A 23,460-nucleotide genomic window follows, 5' to 3' on the forward strand; every position below is an offset into this window, starting at 1 on the left:
AAGAGTAAACAGATAGCAGATCCTGAAAGTAGAAGAAAATAATGAGTATAATCACAAAGAGAATAGTCACAATTTGAAGTTTATATAATTGTATAGATTTGAAATGGACTGGGCAAAACAATTCAAATGTAACTAAAACTAATAACAGTTACCTGGTAAAATGACTAACAAAAAAATTTACCTGTTCAAACAAAGCTGAATTCACATTCACATTGTATTCTATATTCATATCTTTCAAGCCACTACTAAAAGCTTTGCTGTGCGGGAGCTTCCACCTCTATATGTCACCATCTTCAATGTATTCAAAGAGCTTCTGTACTCTTTCAAATTTGCAACCAGACAAATTTTTTTGACCTGCCTCCTGATGGTTGTGGATTCCAAGACCTTTCAAAGTATCACTTCTTTTTAAAAGCTTTTCTTTAAAGAAGTCAAATGCAATTGTAGCACCACTCTTATCCATATCAATAACCTTTATCACATTCTTGCCAAATGAAGCATTGCCACAGAGAGCTTCAACTACAGTCTTATGATGGTCTAATATTATCACACTGAAAGGAAAAGCAAACAAAAGGAAATCACATGCCAGGATTAAGAACCTCACATGTAATTGAGAAGATAAGGATTCTTAGCACTATTACTCTATGAACAAGATGAAAGACAAACTAATATACATTAAATAAAATCACAGCAAAAAGAAGGAAAAGAAAACTATGAAGGACATGGACCTAAAAAGTTGAAAGTGGTACCTCTCGACTTTTGGATATAATTCCCCGATAAAACCAGAGGATCCAATGAAATCCAAAAGATAGACTTCATTTATTTCACCTAGAGGAAGATCATCAACTCTATAAGAAAACCAGGATCAGTAATTTTAACCAGTGATCAGGTCAGGGTAGAATATAGATGTTATCATTGTTGCAGGAAATCTTTTTAATATATCATCTAGGCCATTCTTTAAAATAATACCCAATGAGTCAGAGGCCTATATTTTATTAACAGATCATTTGCATAAAGTAATTCTTTGGAGATCAATTTCAATTGCACCAGCAGAATACAGATATAGTAGCCACAGTCATTATCATCAATCGTAAACTAATGAATACTTTTAGCAACAATTGCAGCTTTTAGGAAGAGGGACTTCTGGACAATTGTATCTTTTGAACAGATAAATACATTAGGCCTCTCCACTAAGAACAATTGTCGAAGTTAATCCCTAAAGATTACTTAGAAGTGAACAACAAAGTATCACACTAACACTGATCAAGTGCAAATTATCCAAGAGCAAAAGAAGCTTTATCTTACATTCTTGGTTTGATCGAATGGTTGTGCCCCTACAGCAATATGAAGACTTCAAACATCACAATTCTGTTTATTAGATTGCCGATCCCCAATTTAAATGCTTCCTACTAGTGTTTTTGTATATGGTCTCCTCAAGCCTACAGTAAGCTGTAATTGAAAACCTTGAATACAATTAAAACCATTTATAATTGATTAAGGATGGAGCAAACACTCAACTATTGATATTCACTTCGTAAAGGTCCCCAATGAGCAATGTTAAACACTATTGAAAGAAAAGCAAACATGGCATATGCTGACCAATTGGTTTCTGCAAGCAATACAGTCAAGGACAGTAAGCTCTTTCTCTAGAACTGCACAATAATTCATGACAGTATGGTGTTGGATAGATTACACTATCATTCGACTCTACTATCTAAGTATGTCTGTGTGATTTAGTGATCTGTTGATAGTTCAAAGAGCAAGATGTAAACCTTACATTTTACCTGGATTCTGTTTATTTAAATTAATTATAGAAACATGTGATGTTTTCTGGTTACATATGATCTAGTTTATTCGTTTGTTTTTATGTAGGAAAAGAAGACTTGATGGGGATGAAAGCTTTTGTGGAATAAGAAGATAACTTGATGTATCTTAGTTTGTTTAACTTGTTGGATTGATGTACCTTCTTGGATTGATGGACTTGTATGGAAACTTGTTGGAGTGTTGAACTTGTGAAATATTTTTGAGTAGCTTAAAGAACAAATTATGATATTGTATGCTTTGTTGAGTTTGAATGAATAGATGTATGTGAATTAATTAAGATGTGTTAATTAGGATGTGTTAATGTTAATTATGATGTGTTGAATGTGTTATTTGAATTTGTTGCATTGTATGGATTGAATTGTAGAAAACAGCTATATCTGGAATGTAGTTTTGATAGTAGGAACGAATTTGGCAACAAATAATTTTTGTTGCCAATCTATCGTAATTTCGTCCCAGATTCTGGGACGAATCTGTGGATTCGTCCCAGAATCCCATATAAAAAAAGCAACGGATTTGGCAACGAAAATTTAATTCGTTGCCAAATTTTGTTGCCAAAATTGTTGCCAAATTTGAAACAAATATCTTATTCGTTGCAAAATTAGGGACTAACTTAGCAATAAAAATTAATTCGTCACTAAATTTGTCCCCAAATTCGTTGCAAAGTTTGCAACAAAACAATTTTTCGTCCCAAAATTGTATGAAATATTGCAACAAATAAGGGTTTTTGTTGCAAATTTGGCGACGGCTTTGGCAACGAAAATAAAATTCGTTGCTAAATTTTGTTGCCAAATTCGTTGCCGATTTTGCAACAAAATAACTATTCGTTGGAAAATCATACGAAAAATTTGGGACAAAATTTGCAATAAAAAAAAATTTGACAAAATTTTTTGACCCCAAATTCGTTGCTAAGTTTGCAACAAAAAAAATTTTCGTCCCAAAATTATATGAAATATTACAACAAATAAGGGTTTTTGTTGCAAATTTGGCGACGGCTTTCGCAACGAAAATAAAATTCATTGCTAAATTTTGTTGCCAAATTTGTTGCCGATTTTGCAACAAGATTACTATTCGTTGGAAAATCATACGCAAAATTTGGGACAAAATTAGCAACAAAAAAAAATTCGACAAAATTTTTTGACCCCAAATTCGTTGCTAAGTTTGCAACAAAAAAAATTTTCGTCCCAAAATTCTATAAACTGCTACCGTATATGTTACAAATTTTGCGACAAATTTAGGGACGAAAATTATGTTCGTCCTTATTTTGTCCCCAATTTCGTTGCCAATTTTGCAACAAACATAAATTTGTTCCAAAAGTTGGCATCAACCTGTTTGGGACGAAAAATTTTTCGTCCCAAATTCTTTTGCAACGAATTTTTTTTATAAATTCGTCCCAAAATACAGTAATTATTGTAGTGTGGAATCACGCTCCTAGGAACCCAATACCTATTGGAGCTCATTGGGTTCACTAAGTATTCACTAGGGATGACTTCCCTAGCAACCCTTCTAATGACCCTCCTAGGCTTTGAAGCCTTGGTCATTTGGGACTCATCAAGATCAACTCTAGGGGTGACTCCCCTGGTGACCTTGGTGATGGTCTTCCTTGCCCTAGATTTTGTTCCATAATCTAATGGAACACTGTGATAAGTGGGCTTGACCACTTGGGACTTAGGTTTGTGACCCAAACCTTTCATGTCCTTGGGCTTTGGTTTTTGCCCCTTAGACCCTATATTTGACTTTTCCAAATTTTTAAGGGTCTTTTCTAACATGTCAAGTCTTGACCTCAAGACTTGATTTTCCTTCTTTAATACCTCAAGACTTGATTTGTCATTTTTCTTTGAGGCATTCCTAGGCATGTGTCTAGTTGATTTGGGATTCCTACCTAGGTTATCCTTAACCTTAGATGAGTTGATCCTAGGGTTGGCTTTCCTAGTGTTATCTGTTAGGATCGATGATCGCGGCTAGAGAGGGGTGTGTGAATAGCCGACCCCAAATTCTTTCGTTTCTTCCTACGATTAGGGTTAGTGCAGCGGAAATAACAAATAGAAACGAGAAAGGAGAAGCAAACCTCAACACGAAGATGTAACGAGGTTCGGAGATGATACTCCTACTCCTCGGCGTGTCCGTAAGGTGGACGAAGCCTATCAATCCGTCGGTGGATGAGACCCCGGATAACCGGCTAAGATGAACTCCTTCTGGGTGGAGAAACCTCGCCACAATCTCTTTGCAACAGCAATAAGGAGTACAACAATAGAGAAAGCAAATAAGAAGAATATGAATGTACAAACACTACCAAGTTTTCTTGCCTTCTCGTTGTCGACTGAAGTCCGGTGATGAAGCAACAACTTCACGGATTCAAGCACAGCAGCTAGACAACCAGCCGACGGAAGCTCACACGAAGCTTCAGCAATGGGGAGCTCAACAAAGCTCAGATCGCAGGAGCAAGAACCAGGAGAAAAAAAACTGGAGTAGAGACCCTCGACCTCCGTATATATCCTGCGAAGAAGAAGACACATAAACTAGCCGTTGTGTCGCAACGGCTAGGACCTGGACCGATCAGGCACTCTCCTGATCGGTCCAGACCTCCTCTGATCGGTCTTGGGGACCGATCAGGATCTATGCTGATCGGTCCCCAGACCGATCAGCACACTTCACAGAGAGTTTGCGCAACTCTCTGAGCGTGCCCTGATCGACCAAGTCCAAACCAATATCCGGTCAACCTTAACCTATTGGTACATCATTCTTAGCATCCGGTCACTCCCTTTACCCTGCTAAGACTCCCCACCAAGTGTCCGGTCAATCCCTTTGACCCACTTGGACTTTTCTCTTCGTGTCAAGTACCCGGTCACTCCCTTGACCTATTTGACCTTCTCAACACCAGATGTCCGATCACCCTTGATCCACCTGGATTCTCCCTTGCCCGGCTTTACTCACCAGGGCTTTCACCTAGCTTCACTCACTAGGGTTTTCACCTGGCTTCACTCACCAGGATTTCCAATCTGCCCGGCTTCACTTACCAGGACTTTCCAACTGCCCGGCTTCACTCACCAGGACTTTCCACATCCGGTCCAGAGAACGAGCTACCGAGCCCTCTCTGACCCCAGTTCGGAGAACGAGCTACCGAACCCTCTCCGACTTCCATCCGGTCCAGAGAATGAGCTCCCGAGCCCTCTCTGACCTCAGTCCGGAGAACGAGCTACCGAGCCCTCTCCGACTTCCCATGCCAAGTTTCCATACTTGGACTTCTCCGTGCCAAGTCTCCATACTTGGACTTTTCCCGTGCCAAGCTCCCTGCTTGGACTTTTCCGAGTCAAGTCAACTCACCTCGGGTCAACCAGGTCAACCTTGACCATGGGTTGCACCCACAACCTCCCAAGTTTCTGTTCTTGTCAAACATCAAGATACAACTTGAGTCAGGTCAACTCGAGTCAGGTCAACCAGGTCAACCTTGACCTAAGGTTGCACTAACAATCTTCCATCAAAATACAACTCTTCTGTTTTCGTCAAACATCAAAATACAACTCGAGTAAGGTCAACTCGAGTCGGGTCAACCAGGTCAACCTTGACCTAAGGTTGCACCAACATTATCCTTATCTAGGCTCACATGTTTGGCATCTAAGCATGTGTATCGATTTCTATAATTATCATGCTTATCATTATTGTCAATTGCAATCAAACTACTAGCATGCATCTTACTAGTATTGCAATAATGTGCCTTAGAGATTACCTTAGGGTTTGCCTTAGCTCCCCCTATCGATGTGCTCGGTCTCTTGTCCTTGTGAGATTGCCTCCCCCTCGGACATTGGCTCCGATAATGTCCCCTTCGCTTGCATTGGAAGGACACCACGTGCTCCTTGCTCTTGCATATCGGGACTCCGGCTTCCTTGATCTTTGGCGCCGGTGGATTCTTCCTAACCCTCTTTGGACATTTACTCTTGTAATGTCCAAATTCCCTACACTCAAAGCACATTATGTGTAATTTATTTGAAATTAAATGCCTTGAGTTACCTAGGGTTGAGGATGGATGAACGCTCTCTCCTTCATCCCTTCCGGAGGTAGAAGCTTCTTCTTCTTGCTCCGAACTTGAAGAAGAACTCTCCTCCTCTTCTTCCTTAGATGTTGAGTAGCCCTCAACCTCTAAATCCATGCCTCCATGATGTGAGCTACTTGGCTCACTTGACTCCTCTTCATCACTTGAAGTGGAGTTCTCCTCATGGAACTTTGCCAAGTTGTTCCACAACTCCTTGGCATCGTTATACCCACCTATCCTACACAAAACATCATTAGGTAAAGAAAATTCAAAAATTTTCAATACCTCATCGTTGACTAGGGATTGGTGGACTTGTTCCTTGGTCCACTCCTTCTTCTCTAGGGTTTCTCCTTTCTTGTCCATCAGAGGCTTGAAACCTAATTGAACACAACTCCAATTTTCAAGGTTAGTCATAAGAAAGTACTTCATTCTTACCTTCCAAAATGCGAAGTCGTCGTGATCGTAGAAAGGTGGAATTGTGACGTCTTCTCCAAATAACTCCATTCTCTAGCTCGTGCTCCCCCGGGTATTGATCCAACGAAGAGCGACCTCGCTCTGATACCACTTGTTAGGATCGATGGACGCGGCTAGAGAGGGGGGGTGTGAATAGCCGCCCCAAATTTTTCGTTTCTTTCTACAAATCAAGTTAGCGCAGCGGAAATAAAATGAATAGAAACGAAAGCGGAGAATAGCAAACCTCAAACTCGTCGATGTAACGAGGTTCGGAGATGAAACTCCTACTCCTCGGCATGTCCGTAAGGTGGACGAATCCGATCAATCCATCGGTGGATGAGACCCCGGAGAACCGGCTAATGTAACACTCTTTCTGGGTGGAGAAACCTCGCCACAATGTTTTGCAAAAGCAATACAGGAGTAGAAAGCAGCAAGAAGCAAATACAATACAAATGTATGAAACACCTTCGCTTACTTGCCTTCTCTTCGACTGGATGAAGCAGCAGCTTCTCGGATCCAACCACAACAGCAACAGCAACTGATCAGTTGGTCCCAGCCGAGTGGAAGCTCACAAAAAGCTTCAGGAACGAAGAGCTCAGCAAAGCTCGTAGAAGAACTTGCAGCAGCAAGAAGAAGAGGCAGGAACAAGAAGAAGCAGAAGCTTCGGAGAAGAAGAAGATTAAGAGCGAGAGTCCACTGTAGAAGCCCTCAGCCCTTTTATAGCCTGCATCCACCTGCACGAAGAACAGAGGCCAAAGACAGCAGAAGAATCTAGCCGTTGTCTCTCAACGGCTAGGGCCAGACCGATCAGGCATCACCCTGATCGGTCTGGGGCTGATCCGATCGGTCGTGGGGACCGATCAGGCTCTATGCTGATCGGTCCCCAGACCGATCAGAATGCTCACAGAGTTGCCCACTGCATCGCGTTCTGATCGGTCCCCGGACCGATCGGTCTCCAGACCGATCAAGAAACCACAGGATCGCTTGATCGGTCTCCAGACCGATCCAGGTCTTGGTTTTTGCCCAAACCAAGTCCAAACCAATATCCGGTCAACCTTGACCTCTTGGTACATCATGCTTAGCATCCGGTCACTCCCTTGACCTGCTAAGACTCCCCAGCAAGTGTCCGGTCAATCCCTTTGACCCACTTGGACTTTTCTCTTCGTGTCAAGTATCAGGTCACTCCCTTGACCTACTTGACCTTCTCAACACCAGATGTCCGATCACCCTTGACCCATCTCGATTTTCCCTTGCCCGGCTTCACTCACCAGTACTTTCACCTAGCTTCACTCACTAGGGTTTTCACCTGGCTTAACTCACCAGGATTTCCAATCTGCCCGGCTTCACTCACCAGGACTTTCCAACTGCCTGGCTTCACTCACCAGGACTTTCCCACTGCCTAGCTTCACTCACCAGGACTTTCCCACTGCCTGGCTTCACTCACCAGGACTTTCACCTAGCTTCACTCACTAGGGTTTTCACAACTGCCTGTCTTCACTCACCAGGACTTTCCCACTGCCTGGCTTCACTCACCAGGACTTTCCAACTGCCTGGCTTCACTCACCAGGACTTTCCCACTGCCTGGCTTCACTCACCAGGACTTTCACCTAGCTTCACTCACTAGGGTTTTCTCAACTACCTGGCTTCACTCACCAGGACTTTCCCACTGCCTGGCTTCACTCACCAGGACTTTCCCACTGCCTGGCTTCACTCACCAGGACTTATCCGTCTGCCTGGCTTCACTCACCAGGACTTTCCACATTCGGTCCAGAGAACGAGCTACCGAGCCCTCTCTGACCACAGTTCGGATAACGAGCTACCGAGCCCTCTCCGACTTCCATCCGGTCCAGAGAACGTGCTCCCGAGCCCTCTCTGACCATAGTCCGGAGAACGAGCTACCGAGCCCTCTCCGACTTCCCATGTGCCAAGCTTCTATACTTGGACTTCTCCGTGCCAAGTCTCCATACTTGGACTTTTCCCGTGCCAAGCTCCCTGCTTGGACTTTTCACCATGCCAAACTCCCTGCTTGGACTTTTCCCATGCCAAGCTCCCTGCTTGGACTTTTCCCGTGCCAAGCTCCCTGCTTGGACTTTTCCGAGTCAGGTCAACTCACCTTGGGTCAACCAGGTCAACCTTGACCACGGGTTGCACCCACAATCTCCCAAGCTTGTATCCTTGTAAAACATCAAGATACAACTTTTCTGTTCACGTCAAACATTGTCAAACATAACTCGTCAAACAACAAAACACAACTCGAGTCAAGTCAACTCGAGTCTGGTCAACCAGGTCAACCTTGACCTAAGGTTGCACCAACATACTTGTCCTCAGCTCACCGGGAGCTTACTTCCGATAATTATGATTTGTTCTTTCAGACGTACTCTTGAGTGGCATAATCTTGTCAGGTCCGGTAAGGTTGTAAATGATTTGCACTCCAGGGACGTTCCAGAATTCTTCCTTCAGTATCTTGGAGATAATATGAACTTGATGTGAGCTTTTCCACCACTTTGTAGGGTCCTCCCCATTGTGGTGCCAACTTACTGACATCCCCGACATGTTTAATACGCTTCCATACTAAATCTCCTACTTGGAAAAATCTGGGGATGACTCTTTTGTTATAATTTTGCCTCATTTGTTGTCGGTATGATACGAGGTGAGTAGCAGCTTTATCTCTAATTTCCTCTACCAAATCTAGCTCCATGAGTCGTCGACCCTCATTGTCCGCATCATATAATTGCCTTCTGTCAGATTCTACTCCCACCTCAATGGGGATTATTGCTTCTCCCCCATAAACTAATTGAAAGGGAGTAATTCCTGTAGCTTCTCGAGGTGTAGTACGGTATGCCCAAAGAACGCTGGGTAATTCATCTACCCAGCTACCTCCGACATGATCCAGTTTGGTTTTTAAACCCCTTATAATTTCTCTATTGGTTACTTCCGCTTGACCATTACTTTGCGGATAAGCCACAGAGGTGAAGGCCTGAAAAATACCATAGCTTTTGCACCAATCTAAGATTCTATCCCCTTTAAATTGTCTTCAATTATCAGAAACTAACTTATGAGGAATGTCAAATCTGCATATGATATTTTTCCACAGAAATTTAATAACTGCATCTTCGGTAATCCGGGCAAGTGGTTCTGCTTCTACCCATTTGGAAAAATAATCCACTGCTACCAATAAAAATCTTCTTTGTGCAGCTGCCATAGGAAATGGGCCTACTATGTCCATGCCCCATTGATCGAAGGGACATGAGACTATAGAGGTTCTCAATAACTGTGTAGGATAATGCAGAATATTTTGATGTTTCTGGCAAGACATACAAGTTCTTACCAACTTGTTGGCATCCTCGTGTAGAGTAGGCCAGAAATATCCTGCTAATAAGATCTTACGGGCCAAGGATCTCCCTCCTATATGACTACCACATGAATCTTGATGAACTTCCTGTAAAATAAATTGTATATCTTCTGTGCCGATACACTTGAGTAGAGGTCTAGAAAAAGCTCTTTTATATAACTGTTCTCCTACCATAGTGTACCGAGTAGCTCTCTTCTTAAATACCCTTGCTTGTTCTGTATTACTTGGAAGAACACCTTGTTGTAGATACAATATGATTTGATCCCTCCAGTCACCTTGAATTTTTGCGTCATCTTGTCTTTCGATACAAGATATTAACAGAGTTTGTTCTACTGGCCGATCTAGACTCCATGGTACTATAGCAGAGGCCAGCTTAGCTAATTCATCTGCTACCTGATTCTCAGATCGAGGAACCTTTTGTATATTTACTTCTTGAAACTGGGACTTTAACTTATCAAATGCCTCAGCATATAACTTGAGCCTGTCATTATTAATTTCAAAAGTCCTTGATAGTTATTGGGCTGCTAATTGAGAATCAGAATAGAAGAGGACTTGAGCGACCCCTATATGCCGAGCGGCTTGCAATCCAGCTATCAAGACTTCATATTCTGCCTCATTGTTAGTAGCTCTGTAATTCAATCTGATAGAGAGTTTGAGTCTATCTTCCCTTGGAGATATAAGAAGAACACCAATTCCACTACCTTGTCTAGTTGAGGAGCCATCCACATAAACTTTCCAGATGTTTTCTTCCTCAGGGCCTTGAACTTCTATAATGAAATCTGCTAGAGCTTGTGCCTTGATGGCCGAGCGAGGTTGATATTGTATGTCATATTCACCAAGATCAGTTGTCCATTTGATCAGCTGACCTGATGCCTCTGGGTTGAGTAACACCCGTCCGAGAGTACTGTTGGTTAATACAACAATTTCATGTGCTAAGAAATATGGGCGTAACCTCCGAGCAGTCAATACTAATACATAAGCCAATTTTTCTAGTGTAGTATATCTATACTCAGCTCCTTTTAATAAATGGCTAGAGAAATATACAGGTTTTTGCTCCTTTCCTTCTTGTCTAACTAATACAGAGCCTACAACATTTTCATTAGCCGACAAATATACCCAGAGGGTCTCTCCTACTATAGGCTTAGCTAATACAGGAAGAGTAGACAAGTAATCTTTTAACTCTTGGAAGGCCTTATTCATAAGCCTTTGATAAGTTGCTCCTACATTTTTTAGTCCGAAGGGCATAACATTATAACAATAAGTACCTTCAGATGTTATGAAACTGACCTTTTCTTGATCTTCTTTAGCTAGAGGGACCTGATGATAGCCTTGATAAGCGGCTAGCATAGAAATGTACTCACACCCAGCAGTGGAGTCTACCAATTGATCGATCCTGGGTAATGGATAATAATTTTTTGGGCAAGCCTTGTTGAGATCCTGGAAATTGATGCATACTCGCCATTTGTTTCCTAGCTTAGAGACTAACACCACATTAGCTAACCAGCTAGGAAATTGTACCTCCCTGATGTAACCAGCCTACATAAGTTTAGTTATTTTTCTTTGATGATTTGGTTCTGTTCCGCGCTAAAATTCCTCTTTCTTTGCATGACCGGGCGGGCATATGGGAAGACATGTAAGGAATGCTCCATTACTGTAGGAGAAATGCCCGAGACTTCTTTGGGCGTCCAGGCAAATACATCATTATTCTTCTTTAGGCATTGTACCAGTTTGGCTTTCAGAGTGGGATCAAGATCAACCGCAATATATGTAGTAGCTTCAGGCCGACCGGTCTGAATCTGAACCTCTTCCTTTTCTTCATAAACCAGAACAGGATGTTTCTCCTGAATGACATTGACTTCCATTCTTTGAATCTTTCGAGCAGCGTTAGCTTCGTCCTGAACTATTTCTACATAACATTTTCGGGCTGTCTTCTGATCACCCCGCACCTCCCCGACTTGGTCATCAACAGGAAATTTAATTTTATGACAAAAAGTAGAAATGACCGCCCTAAAGTCGTTTAGGGTCGGTCGACCCAGTATCACATTATAAGAGGATGGGGCATCTACCACCATGAAATAAGATCTCCTTGTTCTCATCAGAGGCTCCTCTCCTAGAGATATGACCAACTTTATTTGACCCAGCGGTTATACTTCGTTTCCCGTGAATCTATATAGAGGAGTGACCATCTGTTGAAGTTCACTCGGGTCAAACTGTAATTGATCGAAAGCCTTCTTGAATATAATATTGACAGAACTGCCCGTGTCTATGAAGGTACGAGAAATAGCGTAGTTGGCTATCACGACTTTGATAATCATGGCATCATCATGGGGTATTTCTACCCCCTCAAGATCTCTAGGCCCAAAACTTATCTCGGGACCAGCTGCTCGTTCCCTGCTACACCCCACAGCATGAATTTCCAGTCTTCGGGCATGTGCTTTCCTGGCCCTATTAGAATCCCCATCAGTGGGCCCGCCTGCAATCATATTGATATTGCCCCGAACGACATTACTCCTGTTTTCTTCTTGTCGAGTTGTCATGGCTTCAGAAGGAGCCTTTTCCGACACTTGACTTGTACCGGCCGGGGTTGGCAATGCATCCTGCCGAGGCTCGACCGGACGATATTCTAATTTGAGTGGACTTTCCTATCTAGGGTACTATTGCCAATAATAATTTTGCCTTTGATAATGCTCCCTATTAGCTCGTTTATTTCTTAAAACAAAACAGTCTTCAGCATGATGACTGCTAGATTTATGATAAGTGCACCATCTTCTTGGTGCCTCTGGCTGTATCTCTACGTGTTGTACTGCCTGTGGTTGATATTCTGGCTGACGGTGAGGTGGAAGAGTCGATCGAGGCACTCTTGGTGGAGGAACAAGGGCAGGAGCTTTCTCCTTAACCAGGGTAGGAGAAGAAGTAACTCCCTCCTTTCTACGGGCGGCTTGAGCTTCTTCCACATTAATAAATTCAGTAGCACGCTCAATCAAGAAATCAAAATTAACAGGAGGATTTCTCACTAAATCTTTAAAGAAATCATTATCATTTAAACCATGAGAGAAAGCGCTCACTAAGATTTATGTGGTAGCATTAGGTACATCGATAGCTACCTGATTGAATCTTTTGATGTAGGCTCGGATGGACTCTTTGGATGCTTGCTTAATTGAAAATAGGCACCAAGGAGTCTTATGATACCTCTTGTTGCTGGAAAAATGACTTTCTTAAAGTCTTTGAATTTTCGGATAGACTTCTCTGGCAGTCTCTTGAAGCAGCGTTGTGCGGCTCCTCCGAGGGTAGTAAGAAACATCCGACATTTCACCCCGTCAGAGAATTGTTGTAATAATGCTACATTCTCAAATTTCAATAGATGATCTTCTGGATCTGTTGTTCCAGTGTACTCGCCAATCTGAAGATTTTGATACCGCTTATGAAGTGGATCATCCAATACACTTTGGGAAAATGGGGAGATGACTTTCTCTAGTGAGCTATCACTGGTTATCATTTTAATCTTACGCTTCTCTTTGTCCGGTGCTTCACCAGAAGATTCTTGGAACACGGGCCTTCGACCCCCCTGCTCCATGGGAGTACGAAGAAAGGCTCGCGGACGTCGTGTCGGAGAAACTGCAGCTGGAGGAAAATATGCATGTTCCTCTTCTTCCAACTCCTTTCCTTTTCGATGCTCAGTGGTTGAAATCGCTGGATTATGAGCTGCTGGCAGGGTAGCTCTAGTATGCGCCTGAAGTTGTTGTTGTTGTTGTTGCAAGGCTTTTTGCACATGAGAATTAATAAGGAAATCCAGATCCTCACGGCTGATGGTGAGTAGATTTGATTTTCCGGCCTCTTCCATCTTGTAGTCTTAGATTCAGGTGAAGTTCCCACAGACGACGTCAAATTTGATCCTGTCTGAGAAGCTGGACAAGACGAAGAGCCGGGAGAAAAAACCTATCGCCGGTGAAGAATAATACATGTAGAATACTGATCCGAGAAACCCAGAGCGGATCAGGAAGAATAGAGTTGTTGAATGCTCTCCTTGCGAGGAGATCTAATGCCAAGAGAGAAATCCAACCGAAGAGAACTTAGATCCGGGGCTTCCAAGACTTCCTGCGCACAAGCGACCAGCCAACACTATCATCAGTGACCTAAGACCGGGGTGGGAATCCCTGGCTAGGCCCTCCGACGCTCAAGTTAGTGATCTCTCTTGGTGTGGAAGAAGGAGGAAGAAGATGAACAGTAGTTGAAAAATTAGGGTTATGAATGTGCGCAATGATGTGAACTTACCTTGCCAACGGAGAGGATTCCCCTTTTTATACTACTTCATATAACCTCCGTAGTCATGAAGTGGACCCCGGTTTATTAGAGTTTGTTATGAGATGACGCAAGTTGCGTAATTGTGATAAATGACTTTTAAGGAATCTTTTTTGTACCCCAGATGTACCTTCTTTGTCGTCTAGTACCTGCAAAATAGTCTAAAAACACATTTCATGCCAAAACATATAACACCTGTCATACAATCATATACTGCAAATATCTTCCTGCTCCTTTATTTCACAAGTTCTTTTAAAGTATTTCTACCTTTCCTACTCGTCCCTCCTATTTTTACTACATCATAGATAACTTAATATAGTAATGTTTCTTGTGTTGATTGAGTCTGAGCTTAATTAGGTTTGATCAATTATTATTACCTCTTATGAGGCTCCTGGGGCAATGTTCGTCCGGGCTCCTTTATGTTTATTATTCTAGCTAGCCTTGGGCCATGTTTTATCAAATATCATTTCAAGATATTAGTCAACCCGGTCGGTATTGACCTTCCTTTTTAAAGGAATGTCTCGGTCGATACTAGTCTACTCACTCGGAAGTATATCCTGGCTGATATTGGCCTTCCTTCTTAAAGGTATGTTTCGATCGATACTAGTCTACTCATTCGGAAGTATATCCTGGCCGATATTGGGCTTCCTTCTTAAAGGCATGTCTCGGTCGATAATAGTCTACTCACTCGGAAGTATATCCCGGCCGATATTGTCCTGCTTCCTTTGAGGTATATCTCGGTCGACACTCGTCTACTCACTCAGAAGTATATCCCGGCCGATATTGGCCTACTTCCTTTGAGGCATATGCTGATCGATATAGGTCTTCCTCCTTGGAGGCATATCTCGGCCGATATCGGCCTACCTCTTTTGAGGTATATCCCGGCCGATATTGACCTATCTTCTCCGTTTGGTTATCTCCTTTCCCTTTCTTATCGGGGACCCATGAAACCTAACCCATATCATAGACGATTATTCGAGATACGGATACATTTACTTGATGCGCCACAAGTCTGAGTGCTTTGATAAGTTCAAAGAGTACAAGGCAGATGTGGAGAAACATCTTGGTAAAAGTATCAAACACTACGGTCTGATCGTGATGGAGAATATCTCTTAGGAGAGTTTAGGAATTACTTATCAAAGGCAGGGATTCAATCCTAGTTGTTCGTACCTGGTACACCCCAACAGAATGGTGTGGCAGAACGAAGGAATATGACTCTTATGGAAATGGTTAGATCGATGATGAGTTATTTAGAATTACAAAATTCGTTTTGGGGATACGCTCTGAAAACAGCAGCGCACATTCTGAACTTAGTACCTTCTAAATCAGTACCTTCTACTCCCACAGAATTGTGGAATGGGTGAAAGCCTAGTCTAAGACATATTCAGATTTGGGGTAGTCCAGCACATGTGCTGAAAGAAGATGCTGATAAGTTAGAATCTCGTACAGAAGTTCGCGTGTTTGCGGGTTATCCTAGAGGAATGAAAGGTGATTTATTTTATAGTCCTAAAGACCAGAAGCTCATAATTAGCACCAATGCCCAGTTTTTAGAAGAAGACTATATAATGGACCGCAAGCCCAAAAGTAAAATTATTCTAGAAGAAATAAGAGAGGACACGTCTACTTCAGTACCAATAGTACAAGATGAAGTACCACAAGAGACTGCAACATGTGTCACACATGATACAATACCACAGACAGTGTCTCGTCATAGTGGGAGAGTTGTGAGGCAACCAAAAAGATTTATGTTTTTGGAAGAGTCTTCGGACTTGATCCCAGGTAAACATGAACCTGATCCCCGGACATATGACGAAGCACTCCAAGATAAAGATGCAGTATCTTGGTAAAAGATAATGAATTCTGAAATAGAGTCTATGTATTCTAATAAGGTCTGGGAGCTTGTAGAACCACCTGATGGTGTAAAAGCCGTTGGATGCAAGTGGATCTATAAAAGGAAAAGAGGGATAGACGGGAAGGTAGAAACTTTCAAAGCAAGGCTTGTTGCGAAAGGGTATACTCAGAAAGAGGGAATCGATTATGAGGAGACTTTTTCGCCGGTAGTTATGCTAAAGTCTATCCGGATACTCTTATGCATTGCTGCTCATATGGATTATGGGATTTGGAAATGGATGTCAAGACAACTTTCCTTAATGGAAGTCTTGAAGAAAACATCCATATGAAGCAACCAAAGGGATTCTTTGAAAAAGGCAAAGAGCATCTAGTATGCAAGCTGAATCGGTCCATTTATGGACTGAAGCAAGCTTCAAGGTCTTGGAACATCTGGTTTAATGAAGTAATCCAGTCATATGGATTTATTCAGTGTCCGAATGAGTCTTGTGTATACAAGAAGTGTAACGGAAATGTGGTGGTATTTCTTGTACTATACGTAGATGATATTTTGTTAATTGGCAACAATGTCAAAGTGTTATCAGACGTAAGGGTATGGTTGTCCAAACAATTCAATATGAAGGACTTAGGAGAATGTGCACACATTCTTGGGATCAAAGTCATAAGGGATCGCAAGAAAAGGATGTTGTGCCTATCTCAAGCTTCATATATAGATACAATCCTTGCTCGTTTTAGCATGAAGAACTCCAAGAAAGGTTTCTTACCTTTTAGGCATGGAGCAGCTTTATCTAAAGAGATGTCTCCAAAGACATCAAAGGAGATAGAGGACATGAAGGCAGTTCCTTATGCTTTGGCTGTGGGAAGCCTAATGTTTGCAATACTGTGTACGAGACTTGATATCTGTTATGCCGTGGGCATGGTTAGCAAATATTAGAGTAACCCTAGACAAGGACATTGGACTGCTGTAAAGCATATATTGAAGTATCTGAGAAGGACTAGAGATTATATGCTAGTTTACCATGTTAGTTAGAGCCCTAGAGCCAATCATTTGATGATTGTATGGACTCATTGTATCATATTCTTGTATATTAATAAAGGCATTTGATTTTGGTTATTATACTTACTTGTATTAGTGCCAAATAAACTAAGTATAATAACGTCCCTGAGTAGAGCGTTCTTACCTATATCAATCGATTGGTTGAATCGATAATGAGATGATATAGGGAACACTACTCTAAATCATTCCTAGTCGAGTATTAACATTCAGGGACAATGTTAATACAATAAGACTAGCATGTAGGTCAGCTCGATGACTTGATCTCACAAGTCATGGATATAGAGATATCAAGATGACACATGGGTATGCATTAGAGAATGTATACTGAATGACCCGCCATGAGAAAGTATCATGGATCATTATATGAGTGTCATATACTTTCTCATGTGACTATTAGTATGACTATTGGTCCTTAGACCTGAAGTCACCATGGTTCCCTACATAAGGAGTTATGTACTTTGGTTTCGTCAAACGTCACCCGTAACAGGGTGGACTATAAAGGCGATTACTGGGTATGTAATGAATTATGCAGAGGGATGTGAGTGATATAGATGGGATCTATCCCTCCCATATGACGGGAGCGACATCGGTATTCTTGATAGAGTTAGACCATGAAGTGCATGGCCATGCCCAAATGAGTCAACATTAGATGTTGAGCTCATTTGATCGAGTGAGTCTACTTGGAGTTCAAGATTTAGTTTGATTAGAGGATGACACGGTCTATGCCTCACATTGATCAATCTAGATGTCTAGGATAGAAGGACAATGTCACATATTGTGAGGAGTCACAATTAGTAGTCACAAGGTGATGTTGGATCTCAAAATTCTTGTAACTTGGGTAGCAATGATGTATTGCTAGATGCCGCTCGTTGCTTATGTTTCTAAAGGAGTTTAGAAACATTGCCAACGTTACAAGAACCTATTGGGTCACACACAAAGAACAAGTGGATGGAGATTAGGTTCATATGATGAACCAATTGAATTAGCTTCATATGATGCACCAAAGATTGGATTCAAATTAGACTTATTGAGTTAGACTCAATTAGATTCAATTGTTGAATGAGTCTAATTTAAATTTGATTCATTGAGTCAATTTATATTAATGAATTGAGATTCATTAAATTGAAATTGACTTGAATTAAATGTTGGATTTAACTCAACAAGGAAGAAATTGGTCAATTTTGACTTGACCAAATGAAAGTTGAAACATCAAGTTTGACTTGATGCATTGCCACATCATGTAGGTTGACTCATCCTACATGGCATGCCACATCCTTGCCACATCATCACTACCTCATAATGGTGTGCCACCTCATGGAGGTTACACACCCATTCCTTTTAATGTGGTCGACCACATTAAATGAGGGGGTTACATTGGTGTGGCCGGCCACACACTTGACGGTGTGTGAATGCAATTGATTTGCATTCATTCTTGCTTCTTCTTCCTTTGATGCTTGCTTCTCTTGGTGGTTGCCATGACTTCCATGGTGGTGAGAAGGTGTTGAGTTTCATCCAAGAAAAGATAAGAGAGTGTGAAGGACACAAGAAGAGGATACTACTAGTTGAGTATGTGAGAGTCTTCTTGTTTTCTCTCTTTTCTCCCTTTTTCAATCCCATCCGAGAGCTCTAGATAGTGCTAGCACACTTGGGGCTCTCTTCTCCATCCTTTGAGTGTGAGAGACACTCCTTGTTCGTGTGGATATCATTAGAGGAGTGTCTACGTTGACACTCTCGAGATCCGGCGTACCGTTGGACGAGCAGGATTTGCGAGGGCACGCTTCAAGGGTAAAATTCTTAACACATAGATCTAGGAGTAGATCTAGATATTTTGAAACTCGTACTTGTATTTCGTTCGGTTTTCTTTGCACGGATCTACGACTTTGGGTGATTCGGGGTTTTCGCGACGCGAAAAGCGATTTTCGCGGCTCGAAAAACCCAACATACCAAGCAGACGATTTGCTCCCTGTGAGTTACACGGATTTAGACTTCCAATCAGATAGGGACAACAGTAAGTCTACATCAGGCTATGTGTTTACTTTAGGAGGTAGAGCCATTGCATTGAGAAGTGTTAAGAAGAAATGCATTTCAGACTCAACAATGGAAGACTGAGTATGTGGTAGCCTCTGAGGCAGCCAAAGAAGCTGTATGACTTTGAAACTTCCTATTGGACTTAGATGAGATTCTTGGTTTGCCCAAAATAATCATAATTTATTGTGATAATTGTAGTGCAGTTGCAAACGCGAAAGAACCATGAGCCCATAAGGCAAGTAAACATATAGAGCTCAACAGATAACCTGGCATATCCTTTCACTAAGGCCCTTCTAGTGAAAGTTTTTGATCGGCATGTGGAGGGGATGTGAATCAGATGTATGGTAGCAGATATGACAGCTTAGTCTTTTAGTATAAGTGGGAGATTGTTAGAGTGTATACTAAAAGCCTAGCTTTTGTAAACATTTATTTTTGAAATAAAAAAATCACATTGGTCAAATGTCTATATTTATTTGTTAAATATAGTTGTTCAATTAATTTATAAAATAGATAACTTGGTGTGTGGTGTCACACACAGAAGATCATGTTATCAGCTCTTTATATATTATAAACAGTTGCTCATGACTAAGATGGAAAGGAACAAACCATTGGTAAAGTCGTAGTGTAATTAAGTATTAGTTATCTTGACTAATAAATTACACTAGTACACTCTAAGTGTTTTGAGTAGGACCATTTTAGGTAAGTTCTTTTTATACTGACTTAATAAAAGAACTAGACCTTAGTTATTTTGGAAGTGTGTACTCTTAATCCTAATATAATAACAAGCATATATATTTAGTATCTATTTTTTTAACTTATCAAAGGGTGAGATTTAGTTTGATAAATCAATAGGCCCGATAAGTTGGAAAATGATATTACTTATAGTGTGTGTTGTTGATTATAGAAGAAAACAGTGTCCTAGTAATCTAGGTTGAGAATGTCCCCAAGAGGAGTTCATAAGGATTGTCATGTTAAACACTACAGGTGGACTTAGTCCGACATGACAATGAGGTTGAGTGGTACTACTCTTGGAGCTAGATATTAATTAAGTGAGTTGTCAGTAACTTACTTAATTAGTGGACATTTGTTATCTTAAACACAGGGAGACTAACACACTCATAGTAAGAAGGAACCAATAATGTAATTTGGGTTTGGTGCGGTAGTGCAACAATAACTCTCTAGTGGAATGAGTTATTGTTGATGAACTTGAGTTGTGTGTTCGGGGCGAACACGGGATACTCAAGCTCATCGGAAGGCCAAAACCAATTTCTCCTCTAGGTCCCTGTCGTAGCCTCATTAAAGCCTCAAGTCCATCCAAATAAAAGCCCATCTTGGTGTCCAAGAAGGGGGTCGGTCCAATGCTTGGTGACCAAGCAAGGGCCGGCCACATCCTCCTCTATGGGGCCGACCCTTTTGCTTGGTGACCAAGCAAGTAGGGGCCGGCCATGATTAATTCAAATAGGAGGGGTGTTTTGAAAATCTTCTCTTTGTAGAAATCTACAAGTTATAAAAGAGAGATTTTAAATTTGAAAACTTTCCTTATTTGAATTAGGCCACATGGTTTAAAAGAAAGTTTAAAAGTTTTTAAAACTTTCCTTTTTTAACCATCCTCATGGTTTTAAGGAAAAAGGAAGAGAAGTTTTAAAATTTAAATTTCCTATTTTTGTAACCATGTTAACAAAAGGAAATTTTTAGAAGAGAAGTTTTAAATTTCAAAACATGGTTTTAATTTTTAAAACTTTCCTTTTTAACTTCCACTTTTGGAAATTAAAAGAGAGCTTGTAAAATTTTATAAGAGGTCTTATCCTTGGCTTATAAAATTTTTACAAAATTATTATTCCATTCCTATTGGGGCCGGCCACCCTTGCTTGGTGCCCAAGCAAGGGGTCGGCCAATAAAACCAATCAATGATTGGTGATTGAATCAATCAAGAGGAAAGAAAAGGAAAAATAAAAAGGGAAAAGGAAAAACAAGAGGAAGATTTTAATTTTTGTAAAAAGTCCTTCCTTATTTGCCTTGGGCAAGTAATATAAAAGAAGGGGAGGGGAGGCCTCATGAGATAACAATTCTTATTCTCTAGGTAGAGTTCCTCTTGGTAGTCGGCCCTCTCTCCCTCTATTTTCCCTTTGCTCTCTTTTGCTCCTTGGTGGTTGTCGTGGCCGAAACATAGAGAAGAAGGAGAAGTTCTTCGGGTGGTGTTCATTTTGGAGGATCGTCACCCACACGACGTCCAAGGCGAGGCGAGGAATACGACAGAAGATCTCGTGGTTATTAGCATACAAAAAGAATGTATAATTAGCAATTGTTTTCCGCATCATGCTAGTTATTTTTCTTTGTAAGGATTCCAAACACAAGAGACATTAGATTCTAGTTTTTGGGATTTGTTTCGAAGTTGTGTTTTCTTTGTTTTGTTTTTCGAATTTGTGATTTGATTGTTCCTTTTGGTTAAACCTAGAGTTATATAAGGAAATTAAATATTAGCTTTCCTTAAAAGGCTTTGCCTAGGCGGTGGTGGATGCTCCCATACCCAAGAAGGCCATGTGTCTCGCCATGCAGTCCTGGAAGCCAATTTTGGAAATTAATATTTAATGGAATTTATAACATAGGTGGATTTGGATCGATAGTGTTAAGTTTCGCTTGCGATCCAATTCTAAACCATTAAGAACAGATAAGTTAAATTTGGAATCAATGATGTTATGTTCCGTCAGCGATTCTTAATTTAACTTCTAAAGAACACAATAGGTTATTTAGGGAAGGTTCGACACTTGTACAAAATTTTTGTACAGTAGAACCGGTACTATCTTCCTAGGACTAACCAACAAACTTGTCATCCACAAACAGATGGACAAACTGAGGTAGTAAATCAAACTTTATCTACTTTATTGAGAGCTATCATTCAAAGAAATTTAAAAGGTTGGCAAGATTGTTTACCACATGTTGAATTTGCTTATAATAGATCTGTGTATTCTACTACTAATTTTTCACCTTTTGAAGTGGTATATGGGTTCAACCCTTTAACTCCTTTAGATTTGTCACCTTTGCCTGTCTCTGAGCGTGCCAGTTTAGATGGTACCAGAAAAGCTGAGTTTGTGAGGCAACTGCATGAAAAAATTCGATTGCAAATTGAAAAGAGAACTACAATATGCTACACAAGCCAACAGGGGATGATAGAAAGTGATCTTTGAACCGGGAGATTGGGTTTGGGTTCATATGAGGAAGGAAAGATTCTCTACTAAACGTCGTACTAAGTTGCATCCACGAGGAGATGGTCCATTTAAAATCATTTCTAGAATCAATGATAATGCATACAAGCTTGACTTACCAGGTGAGTATAATGTGAGTGCTACATTTAATGTTTTTTATCTTTCTCCATTTGATGTAGGTGATCACGATTCAAGGACGAATCCTTTTGGGGAAAGGGGGAATGATGGAGTCAAAGAAAGAGAGCAACAAGCTAACGATATGGATCATGGTCAACCCACTCTAGATGTTAATGATGATCCATTATGCATCAATGGAGGTCCAATTACAAGGTCTAAGACTAGAAAGATGAAGGAAGCACTTAATATACTAATTGAAGATTTGAAGGCCAAAGCTTCCATTGAAGAAGGTTTGACCAAGAGCAAGTCATTTGGCATAGTCAACCTAATTCAAGCCTTAGATGAGCTTAATTAGCACTTAAGTCTCATGTCTATGTAGTAGGGATATGTAGGCTTAATTTAGACTCAATTTCTACTTTTATTTGGGTTGTTATAAAGCCATAAGTTTAAAATGGCTAAGTAGTCTACATAGGCCTTTACTAAATGGTCTTTCTTTTGGCCTTTTAGGGTTTTTTGGTCACCTTATAGCTATAAATGAAGGAGGTGATGACCACACTTGTATCTTTGACATATTTTTCAATCTAAAGCACGGTGAGGCTCTCGCTTGTTGGTTCTTCATTGAACTTGAAATTATCAAGGCATCTCCTTGTGGCGTTGAAAGACTTATCAACCTCAATCCCAAGGTTGTGGCGGCTTCCATCTCATATACCAAGGTTCTTGCTTTTCTAAGCATATGGCCGAGGTTTCTTTCATCCATCTTATCGTCTTTATAACTTCCTTCTTTCTGTTTTCAATTCGTTGTGGGTTCTTGAGATATCTTTTTCGTTGGGTTCACATCACCAATCTACCTTTATACGTATGCATATGACCATCCATGTCTGTCTTCATTTTGAAGACCCACTTACAGCCAATGGGTTTGAACCCTTCAGGTGGATCAACGAAAGTCCATACTTGGTTAGTGTACATGGATTCCATTTCGGATTTCATGGACTCTAGCCATTTCTCAGAATCTGGACAATGTACAGCTTCCTGATACAATGTAGGCTCATTGAGACCAATAAGCTCTACATCACCATGGTCAAACAAGAGAAAAGAATATCTCTCAAGTTGACCACGGGTCCTATCAGATCTGCGTAGAGCTTGTGCTACTTGAATAGGTTGTTGCTCCACAACTTCTTGTGGTGTAACAAAATCATGATCCACAACATCTTATGGTACCTGTTCAGTTTCCATCAAGGCATCGGTGCTTGTTTGT

General features: G+C 41.0%; 1 protein-coding gene across 1 annotated transcript in view; it reads right to left on the reverse strand.

Moving 5' to 3' along the window:
- Positions 1 to 217: 217 nt before the first annotated feature.
- LOC122054926 overlaps positions 218 to 23,460 on the reverse strand; it is a 30,322-nt gene continuing 7,079 nt past the window's right edge. Inside the window, exons 2-3 of the mRNA XM_042616340.1 lie at positions 747 to 845; positions 218 to 548 (exon numbers count right to left, since the gene is read on the reverse strand). Coding sequence (XP_042472274.1) covers positions 278 to 548; positions 747 to 845 — 370 coding nt within the window. The 3' untranslated portion in view covers positions 218 to 277. The remainder of the gene's footprint in view (positions 549 to 746; positions 846 to 23,460) is intronic.

The sequence above is a fragment of the Zingiber officinale genome, chromosome 3B (genome assembly GCF_018446385.1).
Source record: "Zingiber officinale cultivar Zhangliang chromosome 3B, Zo_v1.1, whole genome shotgun sequence".
Classification (NCBI taxonomy): domain Eukaryota; kingdom Viridiplantae; phylum Streptophyta; class Magnoliopsida; order Zingiberales; family Zingiberaceae; genus Zingiber; species Zingiber officinale.